The sequence below is a fragment of the Emydura macquarii genome, unplaced genomic scaffold (genome assembly GCF_026122565.2).
Source record: "Emydura macquarii macquarii isolate MOO-44397 ecotype Brisbane River unplaced genomic scaffold, CSIRO-AGI_Emac_v2 contig_2273, whole genome shotgun sequence".
NCBI classification, from domain to species: domain Eukaryota; kingdom Metazoa; phylum Chordata; order Testudines; family Chelidae; genus Emydura; species Emydura macquarii.
In genome coordinates, this window is record NW_027132410.1 from 253169 (window position 1) to 279826 (window position 26658).

A 26658-nucleotide genomic window follows, 5' to 3' on the forward strand; every position below is an offset into this window, starting at 1 on the left:
GCCCCCACTGTCCTGGGCCCTGCACAGACAGCCCTGGCCACACAGAGCTTCCAGCCTAAAGAGACATAGGATGGGAGGGGAAACTGAGGCACACAGCAGGAAGCGACATGGCCCAAAGTCTCTCAGCAGGCCAGTGGAAGAACTGGGGTTACTGGCCAGGCCAGCTCTCCTGAGTTCTAATCCACTGCCTGGCCATGCTGACCCCATTTCTAGCCAAGGTGGAGGGCAGCATTTAACATAACAGCATAAGAACGGCCATACTGGGTCAGACCAATGGTCCTCCTAGCCCAGTGTCCTGTCTTCCGACAGTGGCCAGTGCCAGGTGCTGTAGAGGGAATGAACAGAACAGGGCAAATATCAAGTGATTCATCCCCTGGCAGTCAGAGGCTAGGGACACCCAGAACATGGGGTTGCATCCCTGAGCATCTTGGCTAATAGCCACAGATGGGCCTGTCCTCCAGGAACTTGCCTCATTCTTTCTTTGAACTCAGTTATACTTTTGGCCTTCACAACATCCCCTGGCAGAGAGTTCCACAGGTTGACTGTGCGTGGTGTGAAGAGGAACCTTTCTTTTGTTTGTTGTAAACCTGCTTGCTCAGAGATTTCTCCAGGGTTTGCGCTGGGGGCCGCAGTCTTCTCCCTCGCCGTCTTCCAGAGCTGGGCCTTGCTGCTGACTCGGATTGTGGGGTGTGTACCTGCTCCGCAGGCAGCTTCTGCCCATGCCAGCTCTCCAGCCACTCCCTGTCCTTGGCACAGAGCTGCTGGCTCATCTCCCTGATTCCACGCAGCAGCATCTCACCTTCCAACTTCTCTTTTCCCTGTTTATCTCACTAATTCATCCCCGTGGAGGGGGGCCAGCACTGGGCTCATACACAACTTATCGGCCTCACAGCAGGGTGTAGGAGAGGTCTGGTCTCTCTGCACACGGGTGCCTTTCAGCCTGAATGAGTTCCACTTCTCCCAGCCCTGCAGGAGCTTTGAACAGGTTTCCTGTAGCACTTGCTCAAGGGTTTGCAAGAATGTCCCCTGGCCACGCAACCGGAACAGCTTCAGCCACTGCTTTCCAGGGATTGCCCCATGCCGCTGAGTTGGCAATGTAGCTTCCACTCAATCAGCCAGTCAGTCAGTGGCACTTGGATCCCATTGGGGTGTCTGCACCTCTTGGGGTTTCTCATCTGGTATCAAACCAAGCTCTCTCTGTGTGTGTGTAGGAGGTGGAAAGGGCAAGATGTTCCCAGCAGATCAGGGGGTTTCTGCTCTTGGTACACACAGTGGGCCTGATTCTCCACTCCCTTATCCCAGTGTAAATCAGCTGTAACTCCCTGAAGTCAGCGGGGCCAGGAGTTCCTCAGCTGGTGTAAATTGGTTCGGTGGAACCACGCCAGGTTACATCAGCATAGGATCTGGCCCAGTGGAGCTTTCATTCGTGTAAGAGGAGAATCAGGCCCTCTGACTTGGCTGCAGTGCAAACTACCCCAGCCTGATTGGGTTTAGTTTCCTGGTTCACAGAGCAAACACAAGAGAAAATGCGATCACTGCAGACAGCGAAGCAATTGTAACCCGAGCGGAAGCCTGTCTGAAAATGGTAAGTGCTGCTGTCCAAGTCACTGACTAAAATGCTGTGATGCTAAATTCCATTTCCTGCCCTGTGATCAGTAAATCCTACAGCCAGGAATTCAGACCCTTTCTAAGAAACACATTTTATTTTTACCCATGCAGCTTCTGCACCGTGCGGCAGATACTGCCCTCGGAGATACAAATCAAGAGGGAGGTTTGGGGTTTTTTAAACACAGTGTCTAGATATTCAGAGCCAGGTTTTCCAAAGATCTCGGTGTGACCCGTCTGTGCCCAGGGTAGCCACCTAAAAATGCTGAGGTCAGGGCAGGCTATAAAAGGAGAACAGATTCTCCCAGCACTGCTGGGTGACACTGAAGTCAGGCTTCCCAACCAGCCATAAACAGTGCTTCTGATTCCCCACCCTGGTTATCAAGAAGCCAAAAATGTTCATCACATTTTGGGGGGGAATTTACTCCCCTGAAATCTTTTTTTTTTTATCACATTTTTCAGGACCTGAAAAATTCTGTGTAAAATGTCCACGCGTATGAAAACTGAGTGGTAAGCCATGGTCTTTGGGGGAGATTTTTCAAAACCACCAGCTCCTGGGCTCCTAACTCACTTAGGCAGTTTTGAAAATTCCACTTTTTGTGTCTTGGGCCCACGTAAAGGTAAAACCAGAGTTAGCTGCCTTTGCAAATTTTTTTTTTCTTTTCCACAAGACCGAATGCCAGGGCAGGAGAGATTCAGGTCGAGTCTTATCTGAAATACCAGATTGGGAAGGGGATGTTTGCAGAAGGTTCTGGGTTTGGGCAATGTAGGAGAATGTTTCCAGACAGGCCATCTGTGCTGACATGGGTTCATTCCTAAGATGCACAACTGTAATAGATCTGTAAAAACACCATCACCTAGTCATTCATCCCACTGCAGACAGCATCAGGTAGGAGCCTGGCAACCCAAGGTTTGTCCTGCTGGATCAGAACATTGCTCCACCAAGTCCAGTATCTGGCCTCTGGCAGAGCCTGTACCTGATACTTCAGAGGAAGGTGGGTGCCCGTGCGATACATGGGTGGGTGAGCAAGGAGTCCTACATGTCACGTGTGGTAGCCAAGTCTCACCCTGCAGTATGAGATTTGATCATGCCAGATCCTTTGTTCCTACAGTGACTTTTCTCCTGAATGCAGGGAGGCAGGTTCTGACTTGAAAACCCAGATCAAATTTCAGACAAACTTACAAAGGTAAGGCATGGGCGAGCCACCATGTCCTCTTCCCTCGTGTGGTTAAATCCAGATTGCCTGCCCCCTCTGCTGGCTGAACAGATCATTTCCATCTTAGTTCACACACACACACACCTCAATCCTTTCCTTCCTTCAGCTTCTTTTCTCCCTGGAGCCCCTGTTCTCGGGGTATCATTAACAGCTGATCCGTAGTCGTCTCAAGCACACGGGGGGAGGGGAGGGGCTGGGCTCCTTTGCTTTGTTAAAAGTGGGGGCATGATGATAAAGGGCTTGAGAACCCTGCTGTTGGGTGCCTGGCTGGCCTGTCGGTCTGCTGCTCTGTTCCCCCCCTGCCCTGAGAACCTGAGGGGGTAGCTGCCGGCTTCCCCCCTACAGGGCCCCCACCCCACACCCACCAGTTTCAGTATTCCCTCTCCTGCTGCAGTATCATTGACAAACATGGTCCAGGGTCATCAGGAGTTTGTCTCATTAATTAAAGTCAATAGGCTTAGGTTCCTAAGTCACTTCGGGCTAGTTTCCAAAGGAACGTAGGTGCCTGAAGACACAGCTAGGCACCTAGGTTGATTTCAATGGGAGTTAGGAACTTCTGAAACTGATGCTGGGCACCTGCCTGTTATCTTTCATCTTTCGGGGCCTGCATACCTGGGAAAAGCTAGCCCTTAAATGCCTCGGAAAGTTTGACCCTGAGTCTCCTCTGGGGCCGACCCGTCAGCTGCGTAACTGGCTGCTTTCCCGGGGAGTTAATGGAAAAGAGAGGGGCGGTGGGTGGGGCTGGGTCTTAAATGATAGGCATGAGCGTCAGGGTGGTGACAAAGCTTCCCACTGTACCTCGTCCTTCAGGGCAACAAGAAACAAGGCCGAAAGACAAAGCCAGTGAATTCAGTCGTCATTTATTGTGACTTTTCATGCAATACAACAGTGTGAAGAAGAGACCCTTCTGGCTGTGGCAGTGCTGCTCATCTGCCCCAAGACTCGCGGTAGAAAGGAGCTGATGCTTGGCTCAGCCACAGGCGGTGCAGGGTGTAACTAAACGCACCCTGAATGGTGGTCTTCTGCCGCCTGCATCTCAGCCTGCACTTTCCCAACTGCAGCTGTCTCCAAGCTCCTACGTGACCCAGCAAGTTCGGTGGACGGATACGTACCGAGGTCTGCGCTGCACAATAGGAGTTAACAGACAGGCTGGTCAGACACAGGACCCTGGCGATGAGGGCAGTCTAGGCGCACTGACAGCTAGATCCAAACACCCGATAGATCCAATAGATACATCAAGCACAGAGAGAGGGAGTTATGATATAGACACAACAGACAGATGGACGGATGGATGGATGGATGACGGGTGTGGATGTAGAGCAATAGATACGTATAGTGGACACCTAGCTACAGTGGTTAGGTAGATATGCTCACGTAGAAAGGTGTCTAGATTCAATAGGAAGATGGACAGATATAATATAGACAGGAAGAGCCTGGCATACTCTTTATTCTAGCCACGTTCATAAGCTTGGGAAGCCCTAGACCTCTGTGAAGCCAAGGGGGGTTTCACCCAAGGGCAAAGCGCCCACTAGCCCCGGAGTTGGACACCTCTGTGCCAGCTCTCGCTAACATGCACCTGAGTATATAAGGAATCCTGAAAAGACCAGAAGAAAAATGTAGGGATGAGGTTTGGAAAGTTCCCAGGAAAGGCTGATGGCCAGAAGCCCTGCAGAAAGTGCCCCCCCCCCTTTATTTTCCACACTGGCTCCTACGGCTGTTCCTGGTATGGTGGGGTTAGGTAAAACTGCTTCTCCACCGTCTGCTCTAGCAGGTAGACATAGAGTGGGTTGCAAGAGAGAGAGGCCCTGGCTTCCTCCGGACCAGTTTCAGCCAGTTCCTCCTCTGAGGTCGCAGGCGGAGGATGGCTCTGGCTCCGCTCACCTTCTTGAAGCTCCTCTCCCAGCTGCGGGCGAGGCTCCCAGGCCTGATGGCTGCTCCCCTCACTCTCTTCCTCTTGAGGCTCCCTGGGCAGAGGGCAGCTTGCGTCACCCTGTTGAGGTTCAGTGTCTCGTTGGCGGTGCCTCCCTTCACCCCCCGGGGGTGGCTGATAACAGCTCCCTTCCGTTTCTCCTTCCGGCTTCGGTGGGTGTTGCTGGCTTCCTGCCTCTTCTAGTGGCTGGGACTCTAGGGTCGGCCTGAGGCCCCCCTCGCCCTCTCTATGCTCCGGTTCACAGAGCGGAGCCTGGCTGCTGTCATCCTTCCTATGTTCAGATTCGCTGGTTGTCTGGGGACTGCCCTCCCGCTCCGGTGGTGCGCTCTCCCTTGGCTGAAGCTGGTTTCCCTCCCCTCCAGTGGGCGGAGGCTCATGGATCACTTGGCATCTCCCATAATCATCCGTTGAGTCACGATTCTGTGGCTCACACCAGGTCCCTTCATCCTCCCCTGGTTCAAGGTCACTAGAAGGAGGCCAGTTCCCCTCTACTTGTGGTGGCTCAGGCATCTGCAGCTGACTGTTCCTTCTTGCATCCTCTCTTGGTTCAGGCTCACGTTTTTCATAGTGGCTCCCCTCCGCCCCTCGTGGTTCAGGCTCATGTGGCTGATGACAGCTCCTCTCCTTTTGTGGTTCAGGCTCACTCTTGATTCAGGCTCACATGGCTGATGACGGCTCCTCTCCTCCCTTTGTGGTTCAGGCTCACATGGCTGACGACGGCGCCTCTCCTCCTCTTGTGGTTCAGGCTCACGTGGCTGATGACGGCTTCTCTCTTCTTCTCTTGGTTCAGGCTCATGTGGCTGTTGACGGCTTCCCTCTTCTTCTCTTGGTTCAGGCTCACGTGGCTGATGACGGCTTCTCTCCTCTTCTCTCGGTTCAGGCTCTCGTGGCTGACCATGGCTCCTCTCCTCCCCTCGAGGTTCAGGCTCACGTGGCTGATGACGGCTTCTCTCTTCTTCTCTTGGTTCAGGCTCACATGGCTGACAACGGCTCCTCACCTCCCCTTGTGGTTCAGGCTCACATGGCTGTTGACGGCTTCCCTCTTCTTCCCTTGGTTCAGGCTCACGTGGCTGATGAGGGCTCCTCTCTTCTTCTCTTGGTTCAGGCTCACGTGGCTGATGCCTCCTCTCCTCCCTTTGTGGTTCAGGCTCACGTGGCTGATGACGGCTCCTCTCCTCCCCTCGTGGTTCAGGCTCACGTGGCTGATGACGGCTTCTCTCTTCTTCTCTTGGTTCAGGCTCACGTGGCTGATGATGGCTCCTCTCCACCCCTTGTGGTTCAGGCTCATGTGGCTGACGACAGCTCTTCTCCGCCCCTCGTGGTTCAGGCTCATGTGGCTGACGATGCCTCCTCTCCTCCCCTCGTCGTTCAGGCTCACATGGCTCTTGACAGCTTCCCTCTTCTTCCCTTGGTTCAGGCTCACGTGGCTGATGACGGCTCCTCTCCTCCCCTCGTGGTTCAGGCTCACCTGGCTGATGACGGCTGCTCTCTTCTTCTCTAGGTTCAGGCTCATGTGGCTGACGACGGCTCCTCTCCTCCCCTCGTCGTTCAGGCTCACGTGGCTGACGACGGCTCCTCTCCTCCCCTTGTGATTTAGGGTCATGTGGCAGACGACGGCTCCTCTCCTCTTCTCTCGGTTCTCAGTTCACGGCTCCTCTCCTCCTCGTGGTTCAGGTTCACGAGGCTGGCTCCTCTCCTCCCCTCGTGATTCAGGCTCACGTGACTGATGATGGCTCCTCTCCTCCCCTCGTGATTCAGGCTCATGTGGCTGACGGCGGCTCCTTTCCTCCCCTCGTGGTTCAGGCTCACGTGGCTGACGATGGCTCCTCTCCTCCCCTTGTGATTCAGGGTCACGTGGCTGACGATGGCTCCTCTCCTCGCCTCGTGGTTCAGGCTCACGTGGCTGACGATGGCTGATGGCTGATCTCCTCCTCCTCGTGGTTCAGGCTCATGTGGTTGTTCGCTTCTCTCTTCTTTCAGGTTCAGGCTCATGTGGTTGACGACAGCTCCTCTCCTCCCCTTGTGATTCAGGGTCATGTGGCTGACGACGGCTCCTCTCTTCTCTTGGTTCAGGCTCACGTGGCTGACGACGGCTCCTCTCCTCCCCTCGTGGTTCAGGCTCCTGTGGCTGATGACGGCTTCTCTCTTCTTCTCTCGGTTCAGGCTCACGTGGCTACCTCCTCTGCTCCCCTCGTGGTTCAGACTCACGTGGCTGATGACGGCTTCTCTCTTCTTCTCTCGGTTCTGGCTGAGGCTGATGACGGCTCCTCTCCTCCCCTCGTCGTTCAGGCTCACGTGGTTCAGGCTCACGTGGCTGATGACGGCTCTCTCTCCTCCCCTTGTGGTCCAGGCTCACGTGGCTGATGAGGTTCTGGCTCACGAGGCTGATGACGGCCCCTCTCCTCCCCTCGTCGTTCAGGTTCACATGGCTGATGACGGCTTCTATCTTCTCCTCTTGGTTCTGGCTCTGATGGTTCAGGTTCACGTGGCTGATGACGGCTTCTCTCTTCTTCTCTTGGTCCAGGCTCACGAGGCTGACGACGGTTCCTTTCCTCCCCTCGTGGTTCAGGCTCACGAGGCTGACGATGGCTCCTTTCCTCCCCTCGTGGTTCAGGCTCACATGGCTGATGAGGGCTTCTCTCTTCTTCTCGTGGTTCAGGCTCACGTGGCTGATGACGGCTTCTCTCTTCTTCTCTCGATTCAGGCTCACGTGGCTGATGATGCCTCCTCTCCTCCCCTCGTGGTTCAGGCTCACGTGGCTGATGACAGCTTCTCTCTTCTTCTCTTGGTTCTGGCTCACGAGGCTGATGACGGCTCCTCCCCTCCCCTCGTCGTTCAGGCTCACGTGGCTGACGATGGCTCCTTTCCTCCCCTTCTGATTCAGGGTCATGTGGCTGATGACGGCTCCTCCCCTCTTCTCTCGATTCAGGTTCACGTGGATGACAACGGCTCCTCTCCTCCCCTTGTGGTTCAGGCTCATGTGGTTGATGACGGCTTCTCTCTTCTTCTCTTGGTTCAGGCTCACGAGGCTGACGATGGCTCCTCTCCTCCCCTCGTGGTTCAGGCTCACGAGGCTGACGATGGCTCCTTTCCTCCCCTCGTGGTTCAGGCTCACGTGGCTGATGATGGCTTCTCTCTTCTTTTCTCGGTTCAGGCTCACGTGGCTGACCATGCCTCCTCTCCTCCCCTCGTGGTTCAGGCTCACGTGGCTGACGGGGGCTCCTCTCCTCCCCTCGTTGTTCAGGCTCTTGTGGCTGATGACGGCTTCTCTCTTCTTCTCTCGGTTCTGGCTCACGAGGCTGATGACTTCTCCTCTCCTCCCCTCGTCGTTCAGGCTCATGTGGCTGACGACGGCTCCTCCCCTCTTCTCTCAGTTCAGGCTCACGTGGATGACAACGGCTCCTCTCCTCCCCTCGTAGTTCAGGCTCACGTGGCTGATGAGGACTTCTCTCTTCTTCTCGTGGTTCAGGCTCACGTGGCTGATGACTTCTCCTCTCCTCCCCTCGTTGTTCAGGCTCTTGTGGCTGATGACGGCTTCTCTCTTCTTCTCTTGGTCCAGGCTCACGAGGCTGACGACGGCTCCTTTCCTCCCCTCGTGGTTCAGGCTCACAAGGCTGACGACGGCTCCTTTCCTCCCCTCGTGGTTCAGGCTCATGTGGCTGATGACGGCTTCTCTCTTCTCCTCTTGGTTCTGGCTCACGAGGCTGATGACGGCTCCTCTCCTCCCCTCGTCGTTCAGGTTCACGTGGCTGATGACGACTTCTCTCTTCTTCTCTTGGTCCACGCTCACGAGGCTGATGACGGTTCCTTTCCTCCCCTCGTGGTTCAGGCTCACGAGGCTGACGATGGCTCCTTTCCTCCCCTCGTGGTTCAGGCTCACGTGGCTGATGAGGGCTTCTCTCTTCTCGTGATTCAGGCTCGGCTGATGGCTTCTCTCTTCTTCTCTCGATTCAGGCTCACGTGGCTGATGATGCCTCCTCTCCTCCCCTCGTGGTTCAGGCTCACGTGGCTGATGACAGCTTCTCTCTTCTTCTCTTGGTTCTGGCTCACGAGGCTGATGACGGCTCCTCTCCTCCCCTCGTCGTTCAGGCTCACGTGGCTGACGATGGCTCCTCCCCTCTTGTGATTCAGGGTCATGTGGCTGACGATGGCTCCTCTCCTCTTCTCTCGGTTCAGGCTCACGTGGATGACAACGGCTCCTCTCCTCCCCTCGTGGTTCAGGCTCATGTGGCTGATGATGGCTTCTCTCTTCTTCTCTTGGTTCAGGCTCACGAGGCTGACGACGGCTCCTTTCCTCCCCTCGTGGTTCAGGCTCACGAGGCTGACGACGGCTCCTTTCCTCCCTCGTGGTTCAGGCTCACGTGGCTGATGACGGCTTCTCTCTTCTTCTCTTGGTTCAGGCTCACGAGGCTGACGGCTCCTCTCCTCCCCTCGTCGTTCAGGTTCATGTGGCTGATGACGGCTTCTCTCTTCTTCTCGTGGTTCAGGCTCACGAGGCTGACGACGGCTTCTCTCTTCTTCTCTCGATTCAGGCTCACGTGGCTGATGATGCCTCCTCTCCTCCCCTCGTGGTTCAGGCTCATGTGGCTGATGACAGCTTCTCTCTTCTTCTCTTGGTTCTGGCTCACGAGGCTGATGAAGGCTCCTCTCCTCCCCTCGTCGTTCAGGCTCACGTGGCTGACGATGGCTCCTTTCCTCCCCTTCTGATTCAGGGTCATGTGGCTGACGACGGCTCCTCCCCTCTTCTCTCGATTCAGGCTCACGTGGATGACAACGGCTCCTCTCCTCCCCTTGTGGTTCAGGCTCATGTGGTTGATGACGGCTTCTCTCTTCTTCTCTCGGTTCAGGCTCACGAGGCTGACGATGGCTCCTCTCCTCGCCTCGTGGTTCAGGCTCACGTGGCTGACGATGGCTCCTTTCCTCCCCTCGCGGTTCAGTCTCACGTGGCTGATGATGGCTTCTCTCTTCTTTTCTCGGTTCAGGCTCACGTGGCTCTCGTGGTTCAGGCTCACGTGGCTGACGGCGGCTCCTCTCCTCCCCTCGTTGTTCAGGCTCTTGTGGCTGATGACGGCTTCTCTCTTCTTCTCTCGGTTCAGGCTCACGTGGCTGACGATGCCTCCCCTCCTCCCCTCGTGGTTCAGGCTCACGTGGCTGATGACGGCTTCTCTCTTCTTCTCTTGGTTCAGGCTCACGAGGCTGACGACGGCTCCTTTCCTCCCCTCGTGGTTCAGGCTCACGAGGCTGACGACGGCTCCTTTCCTCCCCTCGTGGTTCAGGCTCACGAGGCTGACGACGGCTCCTTTCCTCCCCTCGTGGTTCAGGCTCACGAGGCTGATGAAGGCTCCTCTCCTCCCCTCGTCGTTCAGGCTCATGTGGCTGACGACGGCTCCTCCCCTCTTCTCTCAGTTCAGGCTCACGTGGATGACAACGGCTCCTCTCCTCCCCTCGTAGTTCAGGCTCACGTGGCTGATGAGGACTTCTCTCTTCTTCTCGTGGTTCAGGCTCACGTGGCTGATGACTTCTCCTCTCCTCCCCTCGTTGTTCAGGCTCTTGTGGCTGATGACGGCTTCTCTCTTCTTCTCTTGGTCCAGGCTCACGAGGCTGACGACGGCTCCTTTCCTCCCCTCGTGGTTCAGGCTCACAAGGCTGACGACGGCTCCTTTCCTCCCCTCGTGGTTCAGGCTCATGTGGCTGATGACGGCTTCTCTCTTCTCCTCTTGGTTCTGGCTCACGAGGCTGATGACGGCTCCTCTCCTCCCCTCGTCGTTCAGGTTCACGTGGCTGATGATGACTTCTCTCTTCTTCTCTTGGTCCAGGCTCACGAGGCTGACGACGGTTCCTTTCCTCCCCTCGTGGTTCAGGCTCACGAGGCTGACGATGGCTCCTTTCCTCCCCTCGTGGTTCAGGCTCACGTGGCTGATGAGGGCTTCTCTCTTCTTCTCGTGGTTCAGGCTCACGTGGCTGATGACGGCTGCTCTCTCTTCTTCTCTCGATTCAGGCTCACGTGGCTGATGATGCCTCCTCTCCTCCCCTCGTGGTTCAGGCTCACGTGGCTGATGACAGCTTCTCTCTTCTTCTCTTGGTTCTGGCTCACGAGGCTGATGACGGCTCCTCTCCTCCCCTCGTCGTTCAGGCTCACGTGGCTGACGATGGCTCCTCCCCTCCCCTCGTGGTTCAGGCTCATGTGGCTGACGATGGCTTCTCTCTTCTTCTCTTGGTTCAGGCTCACGAGGCTGACGACGGCTCCTTTCCTCCCCTCGTGGTTCAGGCTCACGAGGCTGACGACGGCTCCTTTCCTCCCCTCGTGGTTCAGGCTCACGTGGCTGATGACGGCTTCTCTCTTCTTCTCTTGGTTCAGGCTCACGAGGCTGACGACAGCTCCTCTCCTCCCCTCGTCGTTCAGGTTCACGTGGCTGATGACGGCTTCTCTCTTCTTCTCTTGGTTCAGGCTCACGAGGCTGACGACAGCTCCTTTCCTCCCCTCGTGGTTCAGGCTCACGTGGCTGATGACGGCTTCTCTCTTCTTCTCTCGGTTCAGGATCACGAGGCTGATGACGGCTCCTCTCCTCCCCTTGTTGTTCAGGCTTACGTGACTGACGACGGCTTCTCTCCTCCCCTTGTGATTCAGGGTCATGTGGCTGACGACGGCTCCTCTCCTTTTCTCTCGGTGCAGGCTCACGTGGATGACAACGGCTCCTCTCCTCCCCTCGTGGTTCAGGCTCACGTTGCTGATGACGGCTTCTCTCTTCTTCTCTTGGTTCAGGCTCACGAGGCTGACGACGGCTTCTCTCTTCTCCTCTTGGTTTTGGCTCACGAGGCTGATGACGGCTCCTCTCCTCCCCTCGTTGTTCAGGTTCACGTGGCTGATGACGGCTTCTCTCTTCTTCTCTTGGTCCAGGCTCACGAGGCTGACGATGGTTCCTTTCCTCCCCTCGTGGTTCAGGCTCACGAGGCTGACGACGGCTTCTCTCTTCTTCTCGTGGTTCAGGCTCACGTGGCTGATGACGGCTTCTCTCTTCTTCTCTTGATTCAGGCTCATGTGGCTGATGATGCCTCCTCTCCTCCCCTCGTGGTTCAGGCTCACGTGGCTGATGACAGCTTCTCTCTTCTTCTCTTGGTTCTGGCTCACGAGGCTGATGACGGCTCCTCTCCTCCCCTCGTCGTTCAGGCTCACGTGGCTGACGATGGCTCCTCCCCTCCCCTTGTGATTCAGGGTCATGTGGCTGACGATGGCTCCTCTCCTCTTCTCTCGGTTCAGGCTCACGTGGATGACAACGGCTCCTCTCCTCCCCTCGTGGTTCAGGCTCATGTGGCTGATGACGGCTTCTCTCTTCTTCTCTTGGTTCAGGCTCACGAGGCTGACGACGGCTCCGTTCCTCCCCTCGTGGTTCAGGCTCACGAGGCTGACGACGGCTCCTTTCCTCCCCTCGTGGTTCAGGCTCACGTGGCTGATGACGGCTTCTCTCTTCTTCTCTCGGTTCTGGCTCACGAGGCTGATGAAGGCTCCTCTCCTCCCCTCGTCGTTCAGGCTCACGTGGCTGATGACGGTTCCTCTCCTCCCCTCTTGGTTCAGGCTCATGTGGCTGACGACGGCTCCTCTCCTCCCACTGTGGTTCAGGATCACGTGACTGACGGTGGCTTCTTTCATTCTCTCTTGGTTTAGACCCACGTGTTTCATAGAGGCTTCTCTCATCACCTCGTGGTTCAGGTTCTCCGGGCCAATATTGACTTTTCTCTTCCTCTACTGGGTGGTGCTCAAGTTGCTCATGGCTACTCCTCTCACGGCCTTGGGATTCAGACTCACATGGGTGACATCGGCTCTTGTCTTCCTGTCTTGTTTCAGGGTCATGTATTTCATAGCGCCTCCATTCAACCCTTCCTGGTTCGGGCTGTTGTTCCTGACGGCGGCTTCTCTCTTCTTCTCTTGTTTCAGGTTCACGTGCCCTATAGTGGCTCCTTTCCTCCCCTCGTGGTTCTGGTTCGTGTGGCTGATGGCGTCTTCTGTCATTCTCTCTCTGTTCAAATCCACGACTTTCATAGCTGCTCCTCTCATTCTCTAGTGGTTCATACTCCAGTTGTTCATGGCGACTTCTCTCCTCATCTCGTGGTTCAGATTCACGTGGCTGAGGGTGGTTTCTCTCATTCTCTCTACATTCAGACCTTTGTGTTTCATAGCGGCTGCTCTCATCCCCTCGTGGTTCAAGCCGATGTGGCTGATGGCGGATCCTCACATCGTATCGTGGTTCAGGATCACGTGTCTGAGGGCGGCTTCTGTCATTTTCTCTAGGTTCACAGTCAATTGTTTTGCAGCGGTTCCTCTCATCCCCTTGTGGTTCAGGCTCACGTAACAGACGGCGGCCTCTTTCTTCCTCTCTTCTTTCAGGCTCACGTGTTTCATAGTGGCTCCTCTCGTCCCCTCGTGGCTCAGGTTCCCGTGACGGATGGCCACTGTCTTGAGGTTCAGAACCACGTGCTCCATAGCGGCTCACCTCATCACGTTGTGTTTCACTTTCTCCTGGATGATGGCGGCGCCTCTCCTCCGTGATTGGGTCATCCTCAGATTCGTCACAGCGATTCCTCACGACTTCTCGTGGTTCAGGCTCCTCGGGTGGACGTCGGCTCCTCTCTTTCTCTCTTCTTTCCGGCCCACGTGTTCCGGAGCGGATCTTCTCAGTCCCTTGCGATCCAGGCTCACCTCGCTGCTGGTGGCTTCTGTCTGTCTTTCTAGGTTCTGAACCGCGTGTCTCATAACGGCTTCTCTCATCCTCTCGGTGTTCATACTCAGGTGGCTGATGGCGGCTTCGTTCAGTCTCTCTGGTTCCAGGCTCACGTGTTTCGTAATATCTCTTCTCAGCCCCTTGTGGTCCAGGCTCATGTGGCCGATCTTGGCTCCCTTCAGCCCTTCTTGCATCAGGCTCACGGAATCCCATCTTTGTTCTTTTCAGGAGACGTTGCTCTGGCTGCAGGTACCTATAACAGGCATTGGCCACTCTAAACACCAGAAGCAGGAACTCGTTGAAATCAACAACCCCGTCACCATCACAATCCAGAAGGTGCAACACTGCCTCGATAGTCTGAGGATCGTACGGGTTCTGCAGGAAAACCAAACCCGGGGGAAATTGTGTTAATCCTGCCGGCCCTTCCCAGTTACACATGCAGAGGCAGATGCGGTTCAGTGCTGCCTGTGTCCGCACCCACAGCTTCTTCCCCTCCTGCCAATCCTCTGTGCTCCAGCCTGCTGCTCATTCTCTGGCTGGCAGCCCACCTGCTGGCTGATTCCCCTCTCTGTGAGAGACACTGCATCCTCCCTGGAGCTTGTTGTCCTCCATTTATCCCTGGTGAGGAATCTCAACTCAACTCCACTTCCTTCCTCTGCTTGTCTCCCTAATTCCTTCCCACAGTCCATCCCCCAGCCTCCTTCACTATTTGTATTCTGTATTAGTTCAGCCCTGGATAGCCCCTATTCAGCCATCGTCTGAATCCAGATCATGTGGATTCATTTCTTCCTTCCAGAGTGAGTATCTCACAGACTAAGAGCCGCAGGATACATTTTTACGGACAGAAACATATGACATTTGAGATTGGACTTGATAATCCAGTTGGTATTCCTGCGTTTCTTACAAGGCTGTGTGTGGAAGGTCTGCATGGTCAGTGCTCCAGGACAATCAAGCCAGTTACCTTAGCAGCAAATATGACTGGTAAATTTTCAACAATGTTTTTGTTTTGTTTGTTTTTTTGGGTTGGAAAATGCCTATCTGCTAAAACCGAAACTTTTCGCAGAAACGTGTCTGTTTTGATTACATTTTTGCTGGAGGATTTTTTGGATCCAGGATGGAATTTCTGTTCAAAACTTGAAAGAGCGACCCACCCTGGAATAGCCAATAGGTCCACAGTTAGGGGTCATTCTTGGGACAGGGGAGCCCCAGGTTCAAGTCCCTGTTCTGGGTCTGATAGAATAGGGATTTGAACCTGGGTATCCTACAGCTATTGGCTGTTAAGGAAGATGGTTTCTCTCTCTTATTCTTTCACTAATTTTTTTGGACAGGTCTTAGTTTAGTTCCACATAAGACTGGAAATGGAGGTTGAAACATCAACATTTTTCCTAAAACAGAAATTTTGTTTTCTGGCCAGCCCGTCGTTCAAGGATCGACATCTGATGCATGTTGGGGATTTAGAAAAGGTGAATCTCCAAAACAGCTTTTGTGGGTGGAACATGCACTGGCAAAATTTCCATCAGCCAAATGGGCTCTCGATGCCAATCAGAGCATGTTCCCCTTCCTGCCTTTGTACCTGCATTTATGTAGTTGGAGCTGCAAATTGCTAGATCAGGTGCAAGTTGTTAGATTTGCACCCTCAGATCAGTTGCAAGTTGCTAGATTTGCACCCTCAGATCAGTTGCAGGAGCAAACAAATGCAGATGAATGTTTTTACATGTGCCATTTTTACCTGCAAAAGGGAGCCACCCCCTTTTGAAAACATGACCCAGAGGATTTACTTGTACTTGGCATTGCTGAGCCTCCGACTGGCAGCATCCATCATAGCATCCATACTACCCCCAGGGCAAGAGCCTTTCCATTCTGCTGCCGCTCTGGCTGGCACCATTGGTACCGCAGCAGAAAGAAGTGTCTGCAGCCGCAGTCCCCTGCCTCTGAACCCACAAGTTCTACACTCAGCCCACGTCCAGGGCCTTGACGGCTCCCCCCTGTGGCAGCGCTTACCACTGTGATGTCAGCAAACTCCCTCTGGATGAACTTTTTCATCTCTCTCTTGCTGATGGTGGAGCAGTCCTCGTCTTTCTTCCCGTGTGTGTAGAAGACGCTGATGATGGTAGAGATGCTGTCCAGGAGATGAGGCATTTTCCTGTAGATACAAGCAAGCCTGAAAGGGAAGATGAGCACTAAGCACAGGATGTATTTTCCCCGGGTGGCCCTTGTTCTGAGCGTGAATGGATGGGGAGGGTTCCCATTGACTCGTTGGATCAGATCCACAATGCACAATTAAAGGGCGCTATTCTCCCGGCATAACCTATGGGATATGACCAGATCCCCTTGACTTCAGCGGCACCTGGTTTGTGAACACACAACCACAGGCATTTAAAAGCCAGCAGTTGTCAACGGGCAGGAGGAGACATCTGAAAGCATCAGGATTTTCTGGTCACTGTCCTATTGGTTACAATTTAACCTAGTAAGGTTGCATTTGTAGACGGTCGAGTGTTAATAAATGGCTAGATATCACAAGCCACAAGCAGTACGTGTTACCGGTGGTCCTAAATACCTCACTAGAGGCTGTTATAGATGGTTATAAGCCACTGTTGTAATCAACCCACCTACCTGTTGGGGTTTATAATAATCTATCATGATTGATTAACCATTTATGGAAACATCTGGTCATCCTTTTGTCGCAGATGTCTAGATTTTAAGGCCAGAAGGGATCAATTGGCTCATCTAGTCTGATTTTCATCCTGTTGCTCTTATACTGAATGCAGTAACTTGTGTTTTATAAACTATATCTGTACATGCACCCTTCACGTAAAGTCTTGCACGCATGTTTCTAACGCAAATGAACCTATCGGGGGGGTTGGTTCCTCGGAAACGGGACAGGATCCTGAGGGTACGTCTTCATTGCATGGGGCAGTAAAATTGTGCTCCAGACGTTCGGGCGTGCGCTGGAGTCTGAGCCCTGGGACCCCAAAAGGGGGGAGGGTCCCAGAGCCCGGGTTCCAGCCTGACCTGGAATGTCTACGCAGCAATTTTACAGCCCGCAAGCCCAGCCAGCCAGCTGACGTGGGCCAGCCGCAGGTGTTCAGTGGCAGGATAGACATCCACTTAGTTACTAAATCGGAGCAGCAATGAGCTTTGCTTGCACTCTTCATCCGAGGATCTCAACATGCTGCACTTCACCATGAGGGAGGGAAGTGCTCTCAGGGTTGTAGGAGACTCAGCTTTTTCCATTTGCATAGCTCCTGGGGTCTGAAGACCTCACCACCCTGCTGGGATATCAGCTTCTGCTGCAGCTCTGAGCCGTCCAGAAAACACCACGCAAAAGGATTTGTGTCCGGGTTGGTTTTCACCCAAAGTTGGCTCAGGCTTGGACTGGTAAGAAAACCTGGCCAAAACCCATTCATTGCTAAAGTTGAACACAGCTCTGAATATTATCCCTGTTGTCAGGATGGAGAAACTGAGACACCGAATGGGGAAGGACACATGCCATGTTTATAGCACAGCTGGGAATAGAACCAAAGAGTCCTGGCGTATGGCCCCTGGCCCTATATCCACTCAGCTGGACTGCCTCACTTTCAGGTAAGCGTAGGCATATTATGCCTTAGTATCTTATTCAAATCTTCATCTCTTTTGCTTGGGGATATTTGCATGAGATTGACTGGATTTCCTGTTTATTATTATTTTCTGATGGGGGGGGGGGGAGAGAGAGAACACTGGAGGGGAAACGGGAGGCGTAATGGGAAAGCGATGGTCTGGAGTGGAGAATGCAAAGGGGCTGTGGAACTAGCAATATTCCACAGAACTGGTTTTTTGATTCCTGGGGTCTGACCCAAAGCCCAGTGAAGTCAATGGAAAGACTTCCTCTGACTTCAGTGACTTTTGGCTCACGCCCTGTGAGTGCTACTTTTAAAAGGGAAAGGGAGACATCCGTCCTGGAACTTTCTGAACAGCACCAGGCCTTCCAGCTGCAGGACACCCTAATTTGGTGGGTGAGAGAGCCACTGTGACAGGGCAAAATGGAGGCAGAAGCAGCTTGACATAGGGCAAGAAAGCCAGATTTTCCCAGGAAGAGCTGACACACCATGTCTCAGGGCAAACTCATTCGGATTGGTCTTGGGCTTAGGATGCAAAGAGATGGGGTTACTTGTGTCAGACTGGGTCTGGAGAGCTCTATAGGGAGTAGAATGGTCTTTTCCCACTACACTGTTCAGACCTTACTGTACAATAATAACAATGATACTCCGCGCTTATACAGCCCCTTGCATCAGAGGATCTCCAAGCATTTTACAGATGGGAAAAGGCCAGCACAGAGAAAGGAAGTGTCTTTCTCCCAGAGTGAGTCACTAGCAGACCTGGGGCTAGAATGCAGGCGTCCTGACTCCAACGCCTTGTTCATACTCTGCTCGGTGCTGATCACTAGAAATGTCCCCTTAGCCAGGCACACGTAGACACACGTGTGCACACTATGGTCCCACTTCTGCTCTCTGTGACACCAGCGTAAATCTGGAGTCACTTCATTGTGAATGAGAGCAGAAAAGATGCGCGGAAACCTGTATATCTCCCGCAGAGGACAGCAAGTTTGAAATGCAGCTGTTATCACAGCTTGAATGTAGATTAGCAAGTCATAGAAACATAAGGTTGGAAGAGATTTCAAGAGGTCATCTAATCCAGGCCCTTGGGCTGAGGCAGGACCAAGTAAACCTAGACCATCCCTGACAGGAGTTTGTCTAACTTGTTCTTAAACCCTCCAATGACGGGGATTTCACAACCGCCCCAGGAACCTATTCCAGTGCTTAATTATCCTTATAGTTAGAAAGTTTTCCCCTAACATCTAGCCTAAATCTCCCTTGCTGCAAATTAAGCCCATTACTTCTTGTCCTGTCCTCGCTGGGCATGGAGAACAATTGATCACCATCTTTTTTAGAACAAACATTTTACATATTTGAAAACTGTTATCACGTCTCCCCCTCATGCCCAATTCTTTCAACCTGCCCTTGTAGGTCGTGATCTCGAAACCTCTTATCATTTTCGTTGCTCTCCTCTGGTGTCTCTCCAATTTGTCCACATTTTTCTTAAAGAGCGGTGCCCAAAACTGAACACAGAACTCCAGCTGAGACTTCACCAGTACCAAGCAGAGAGAGACGGTTATCTCCCGTGTCTTACATACAACACTCCTGCTAACACATCCCAGAACGACATGTGCCTTTTTCACAACAGCATTGCATTGTTGACTGATGTTCAACTTGTGATTTATTAGAACCCCCAGATCCTTTTCTGCAGTACGTGACAAATCTGCACATCTTTGTAAATCAGATAAAACAGCCCTTTACTAGACATCCGCACTACAGCTCCCAGACAATATGCTGCAAATTATCTTGCAAGATTGACGCTGTCCCCCAGACGTGATCCCAGCCCCATAAAATGTGCTCACTGTGCAAGAAACGAGATGGTTTTAAATTCTGACTTACCCAACTCGCTAACGGGGACACTTGAAGTTCAGTGAAGCCGTTGGGAGAACACTGAGAAGCTGAGTTCTTTTATAGGGTTCCTAAAAGGAGACACCCTCTTTGCATAGTGCCCTGATTCATCTTCAGCCAAACCCAGCTGCACCTTTATGTCCTCAGATGGGTTGTTTAACTTATTATCCCCTTCACCTATCATTTTATCCCAGAAATAGCAGTTGCTGTGTGACAATTCTCATGCTGGTCGGTCCCTCCTAATCTGAATTGCGAGATCATTTTACAGGAGGGCTGTATTTTACATTTTTTTACAATGAAAAATGCATTTAAAGTAGCCAAACTTGGTCGGCAAGGATCGGTGTAACAAAGGGATTTTCTGTATAATGTTACAGAGGTGGAGAAAGCAGCCATTCCTAACACTGGATGAAATTCTGCTCCACATTACAAGGGTGGGGGGTTTGAAATAAGGATTGAAGTTGATGGAGTTAATTGAGCTCAGAACCGGGACTGTAATAAACCTGTTCAGCTCCGGTGTGGGCCTGATATTGCAAAAACGGCAGAGACTGGTGCTTACTTGCGTGGCTATGTCTACACTGAAGCTGGAGGTGTGACTGCAGCGAGTGTAGACATCACCGAGCTAGCTTTAAACCTGCTAGCACAATAGCAGTGAAGCAATGTAGCAAGGGTTTCAGCATGAATGCAGGACTCCGGGTACTTACTCCGGCAGCTAACCCGCGTTGGCGTTTGTGCTGGTGAAAATACTTGGCCCTGATAGCTACACAAAATCACAAGTACTACTCTTGACAGTAAGCGTTTGCAGAACGAGGTCCTAATTAATTAGACATTATGGGCCAATGTCTCTGCCGGTATAAACTGACACGGCTCCATTGCAGTCAATGGATCTGTGCTAGTTTACACCAGCAGAGATTTTGCCCCAAGTACTTGAACTCAAAGGTTCATTTCCTGCTCTCAGTCTCACCAGATGAGTCTCACTAAAACCCAAAGAGTGGCACATGTGTGACTGAGAAGAGATTTCAGCCCAGAGATTATTTTTGAGAAGCATCTAACCCATATAATGTTATGAGACTTCTCCTCTCACTTGCATTAGGGCGAACTAGGTACCATCACCTGTATTAGATTTTCATCAGTAGAGAGGAAAAGAAAATAGAATTAAATTAATTAGCAGCATCAGAAAATAACATTATAATATCGGGGCATGGATGATTGAATCTAGGGCTAAGATGAACTTCAGAATCCCTGGTAAGAGTTTTAAAAATTCATTATGGAAGCAGTAAAATAGAGGGAAATCTTCACTAAAGATTCCACCTCCAAGAACCTGCCATTTGTATTAAGTAACCACTTTAATGTGTTCTTATTAGTGCTTGTATTTTTGGCCAAAAGTTCCAAAGAAAATGAAAGGTTTTCCTTGGTATTTTTCATACAACCTTTCAGGTTTTTGTTGAAGAAAAACAAAAACAAAAACAAAAACAAAAACCAAGAACCACAAAAATAAAATGGTTTTTGGTTGTTGAAAACCATTTTTTCTTCAGTTTTGAGGGTTTTGATTAAAAAAAACCCTGAAAAATGTTGACAAAAATAAATTTTTGTAAGAAAATGTCCATTTATTAAAAAAATAAGCTTCAAGTTAACTTTCATCCACATGCTACTTTCAGTTTAATATCATTTGATCTTTAATTGAAAAAATACACCTCAGCAGGTGACTGATTTGTGCTTGATCCTCAGCTGCTAGTTCAAGGCAGATTTTTCTGTGATTAATTTTTTATTCTTTTGCATCTTTTTTACAACAAGAACAGACCAGAATAGAACAGGGCCCAAATTGGTTTCTTTGTTCACCCCAAAATCCCTTGGAAGTCAGTGAGAATTTGGCATTCACTTGCCATGCAGTCCTTAATATTCCCAGAACCGATAGGATCTCTCTGCTTTGCGAGGAAGTGTAGATAAGTGATTCCAGCAAGGACCTAGCAACTGGATTCCTTGATTCCATTTCCAGCTCTGCCACCAGCTTGACTTGTCACTTTGGGCGTGACTTGGGGTTGGCTACCCTCTAAGTGAATAATAATGAGCTAACTAGGTGTTGTGAGGCTTAAGCAATTAGTGTTTGTAAAGCTCCTGGAGATACTCAGGTACGTAAACGTGAAAGGTTATCACTATTCATTTTGAACCTTTCTTTTAAGATAAAATTATACTTGTGCAAGTTATACCCCACCCATGGGGTAATGGTACTCTTGGGAAACAGTAATTTTATGGTAGATTAGTGTTATTATGAAAATGGGAATATTACAGAGTAGTCAGAGCACGTACATTCAGTCTTGCATAATCCCACCTGTAGGAGAGCAAAATAACACAGACACTCCAGTGCTGTTAGGGTGACTAGATAACCAGAACCAGAAAGTCTCACCATACCTTGCAAGCCACCGAGAGACATGATTTGTTTAATGCACAGAGCAATAATCTTTTTCTTTCAGTGCAGTCACCATAGTATCAGAATAATCCTTAGCACCGTCTACTTACAGTGTATAGAACTTTACATTTTCAGGAGCACTTGACATGTTAGCTAACTAACTCTCACAAACACCTTTTGAGCAGCTGCATCATTATCTGGCATTTGCAGATGGGGAAACTAAGGCACCACGCAGTTCAGGATGATATTTTCAGAAGCAGCCATTGATTCCGGCTGACCTCAGTTTTGGGGTGCTCAGCCTGAGATGCAAGAGGCTAGGTTTTCTAAAGAGCTCACAACAGTGACCCAAGGTGTCTCAAGATGGGCACCCAATAGCGAGAGACACACAATTAGAGGCTACATTTGGAAGTCAGGTTGTAAGTGACTTGCCTAAGAGAGAGTCAGTGTTTAGTGTAGTTGGGATTAGAACTCAGAAGTTCCTGGCTCCAGGGCGATTAGACTACATTGCTTCTCTGTTACAGCCCCGCTGTCTATTGCTCTCAACTCTGATAAACCTTGGAAGAGCTCACTGAATTAGCAAATAGCCAACAGATTTAAAATATGTGCCTTTCTCTCCTCTTAACTCTCAACCAGTCTCTCCCCACGAGATTTCTCAGGAGCTGCAAGCGCCTTGGGTAAAATTTTTAAAAGCAGCAAAGTGACTAAGGAGTTTAAATCCCATTTTCAAGAGTGATTTAGGGACAGGTTTTCAAAGCTATTTGCGTGCCTGAAGATGCAGATAGGCACGGAAGGTTGGCAGCTAATCCCCATTGAAATCACGTATCTTTGAAAATACCCCCCTGGACCTAAAGCCCAGATTCTCAAAGGTATTTTGGTGCTCCAAAATACTTTGAATATCTGGGCCTAAGTCACTTCTGCTAATGGGACTCAGGTTCCTAAGTCATGTAGGTGCCTTGAAAATGTTACCCCTTGTGTTTAAGACTCCTAAAAATTTGGCTTGCACCTTTGCTGTGCTGAAACGACAACCTGCCTTTCTCTAGAGGTGCTTCTTCCTCTTCTGAGAGATCCGGTATTGGGGATCTGATGGGGGCTACAGAAAAGAAAGAGAAGAATTTTCATTGGATGGACTTTTGATATTTAAGGGCAAGATTGTTTCTGGTTTTGCTCTAGTACAAAATTGGTGAGAGGGATCAAGGAATCTCTCAGCCAGGTTGCATAGCTTCAAAAGGCCAGGCACAATCTTGCCTCGTTTTTGATCCTAGTCTGCCAGGAGCAGGGCTGTCCAGCTCTGACAACAGCACTGGATATCCCAGACTGGATAGAGACTTCCCCCGCCCCAGTTCTGCACAGGTTAGTGGGCCTAGACCAGGCTGAGGGAATGCACACAACACCCCTTCAAAGGGCATCACCTCTGCCATGCAGCCCACCGGGACGGTTGGTGTCATTGCAGCTGAGTCATTCAGAATTCTTCCGTCGACTGCTTCTGGGGTGGAGCATAGCCACACACACCCCCAGTGTGGGCTCCAGTTGTAAAAACTGGAGAGGAACATTTAACTTTATTTTGCAAGGATTTCTGACACTGATGAAACTGCTGGATGTGATAAGGGACAGAGCAAAGGAAGAATTATTTGTCATTTGTTATAGGGCAAAATAAAGAGGCAGGTTATTTAACAGTGTGCTAAATCAGGGACAATCCATGCCCTGCCTGGCTGTACGTTATGCCGCAGACCTGTTCCTCTTTGCACACCTTCCACGCCATGTGATTTTACATAAGTATTCATTGCAGCTATATCATTCAGGCTGCACAATAATGTTCTCAGTTAAAAAAATATGACCCGCATATAACACTTCAGATGGTTAACATGTCATTATTAGGAGTAAGGGGTATAATTAGTAAAGATGAAGATAGAGGCTGCTTCAGGTGTGTACAGGACATTCTTACTCAGCTATTTTCTATTTACATCCTTTGCTCACAACATAGAAAACCCAGAATATTATTTTGTCCAACTCAGTGTTTATTTCCACGCTTCTTTATTTCCACATGCAATGACCCTGGCAAAGAATGATGGATGACTGAATTGTAGGTTAATTTTATTTTTATATTTTACTGATGACATGATGGGCAATATAAGACCAGAAAGAGAGAGAGAGACTCTAGTCCCTAAACCTGCCAGAGTTACCAAGAAGCAAAGGTTACTTTTTAAAGCAGGTTAGAAATTTTTCTACTGAACAATCTTCTGTAGGAAAATGTAGTTTGCCAATATTAATTTTTTTGTGGGAAGTGTGGATTTTCATGAAATTTTAGATCAAAAAGTGTCAAAATAAATAGTTCTGACTTTCTCATTTCATTTTGATAATGTGGAAATGGTTCATTTCAATAAGGAAAAACATTTCTGTTTTATTTTCTCATTTTGTTTAATTTAGTTTCAACATATATTCTATTCTATTCTCAAACTAAAATGTTTTGATGTTTCCAAGTTGTAATTTTTCAGAATTTCCATTCTGCAAACTATTTCAACTATTTGACTTTTTGTTCTGATTTGGAATGAAAACGAATTTTGAAACACTGGAATTGCCTGTGGGCTGAAACGATCTTTTCTGACCAATCTATTTGTTTTAGACATTTTGTGCCATAGAACAGAATGCGGAAGTGGATTTTGTCATTTATTAATATTTTGATACATTGGAAGGTGAAAATGTGGGTGAGAAATGAACAAAAAACCTCCAACCCCCCCCCCCCCAAATAAAACAAAACACAAACAACCCCAACGCACCAGTTGAGCAGCCCTCTGACATGAGATTCTGAATGTATTAATCCACAGAACCATGGGCCTGAACTAAGGTCCTGGGCCAATAAAGCATTTAAGAACATGCTTAACTCTAAGGGCATGAGCATTCCCATTGACTTCAATGGACTGCCTCAGATTCTTAAAGTTATGTAGGAGTTTAACTGCATTGCCTGTAACCATGTGCCCTGACACATCTGACAGCGGTGGCTGGCTTCTGTCCAGACCAGAATCGCAAATCTGAACCCCAGTGAATGTTGGGAAAATTCTGCATGTGACGATTATGCCACGGGTGAGTTTTTTCAAAGAGCAGATGCATCCTGCAGTAGCAGGGCAAGCTTCCATGCTCCAATGATGCCTTACAGGGGGAAGGCATGAACTTTTCTAGTTCTTTTTTGCACCCTGTCATCTCTCTCTCTCTCTCTCTCTCTCTCTATCGAATCTGCATTTATGCCATGTTCACCATCACCTGCATGTCTGATAAACAGAGCTCCTTATTATTCACTAAAAAAGACGGAGTCTCATTTGTTCATTAGGCCCACTGTTCCTTGTTCTGACCTTTCCCATTAACCACTATGATTATTTCGCAGCTTTTCCTCTGTCATTAAATCCAGTCACCACTGGATGGCACATGCGTATTGTGTAATTTTGTGATTGTTGCTAGATCGCTTCGTACCCAATCATACAGCCAATCCAGCCGAACAATAAAAGGGTTGCCGGGGGGAAAGATATTGTAAAGATTATTATTGTGAAACCAGCATAAGGGATCATCCAAGAAACTGACGAAGATCTGTTGCTTAGAGGAGGTGGAACAGAATTGCATCTAACTCCCACCTAAATAATTTTGTCTTAGAGCTGAAGCAGTTGGAGATCTCTCCCTCTCATCTCTGTGGGACTCCAAGGGACTGTGGTGATGCATTGAGCACCGTGAAGTCCTAGTTGCCTGTGGATTTGTTATCATAAATCGTTTCATTACTGGGCCTCTCTGCCAAAGCATCCTAAGCATGTTCCACTGAAACAAACACTGATCAGACTGGAAGGATTTTAGATCTCTGACCACAGGTATTACTGAATGACACACACAAGGCAAACCCCTTTGTTTAGCATGTCTGGAGTTGCTCTTAAATGCCAATGGTTGGGTGCAAATGATAACCTCTCTTTCTGGATCACAAGGTGCGCTGGCCATAATTCAAGCATCTGCCTGGTCAGCCTTAAAAGAATCTTTTCAAAGAGTGCCACCCTCTGGCAGTGTCAATATGTAGCAGTCAGGACTTTCCGGCTGCCTGGCCCATCTCTTTGAGATCAGCTAAAGGAGGCGTGACAGCTGCAAGCAGTGAAAAGAAATGAGGTGCACAATAATAATAACGCATAGCTTTTTCCAGCCGTAGATCCTGAAGGGCGACACAAAGAAAGATTGGCATAATTATTACAGATGGGGAAACTGAGGCACCCAGCAGGGACATGACTTACACGGAGCTCAGGTTTCCCAATTCCTAGCTCAGCGCCCCATCCACTAGACCATACTGCCATGCAGAGACCAAAAATCCTCTCCTCTCTCCATCAGCAGCTCTGTTGTACTGTAGAGGCACGAAATACTCTAAGTCAAACCTCCAAGTTCCAGCATCAGCACAGCAGCGGAAGCAAGCCCCCCGTGCCCACAACACATACAGCAAAGACAGTGGCAGTGCACGTCTTCACTCAGCTCTTCCCTGTGCCTTTGCTACAACCGTTGCCCCCGGAAGGAACTTCTTCTAGGAGCAAGCAGAGCATTCCTTCTCAATGGATGTCAGTCTTCTGCTTTTCTGCCTGGACTGTCCATACAGCTGCTGCTGATAGTGGTGGCTTTTATCATGTGGCCATTTATCTGCTGGTACCTGGATTGAGTCCCAGCGAACTCATCTCATTGTGTCAAGAAGTGAAGTTTTAATGACTCCCTAAATATCTTTTTTTTTCAAGCTGCTACAAACAAAGTGCAATTGAAAAGTTTACTATTGGGCATTTTGGAGCAAGATCCTCAAATTTGGACCCTAACTTTAGGCTCCTATTTTTGAACATCTTTCTACTAAGGGAGTTTTGTTTTTTTAAATTCTGCAGAAAGACTGACAATTTTTAAATACATATTTTTGGAGAGGAAAAAGAAATAATAATATGCATCAGCAGATCTTTACAAAGGAGACCAGTATCAGTACCCCTGTTTTTGAGATGGGGAAACTGAGGCACTGAGCAGGGGAAAGATTTGCCCTGGGTCAGCAGGATAGCCAGTATAGACTCATATCTTCTAGGCCAGGTTTCCATCCACTAGCCCATACCTCCTAAGGAAAGTCAACTCCGGAATCTATGTTAGAAAGAGCATTAGGAGAAAATAATATCATTTAATAGTGTCATATAAAGGGTTAATAACTTCCGTTCTGTGGCTTGAAATCACTGCAGGTGTGTATCTTAATGAGATACTAATTGGGTAGGAGGTGACCATAAATAGGGGACACAAGAAAGGCTGCAGAGGAAGATTGGGAGGGAAG

The 26658-nt window shown here is 50.1% G+C and overlaps 1 protein-coding gene across 1 annotated transcript; it reads right to left on the minus strand.

The window, feature by feature from the left end:
• Positions 1 to 12493: 12493 nt before the first annotated feature.
• LOC137161194 (trichohyalin-like) lies at positions 12494 to 15608 on the minus strand. Its single transcript, XM_067560306.1, has 3 exons — positions 15471 to 15608; positions 12823 to 13844; positions 12494 to 12767 (listed from the first exon to the last, which is right to left on the minus strand). The coding sequence occupies exons 1-3, from the start codon at positions 15606 to 15608 to the stop codon at positions 12494 to 12496; spliced, it is 1434 nt and encodes a 477-aa protein (XP_067416407.1).
• Between the last annotated feature and the right edge of the window lie 11050 nt (positions 15609 to 26658).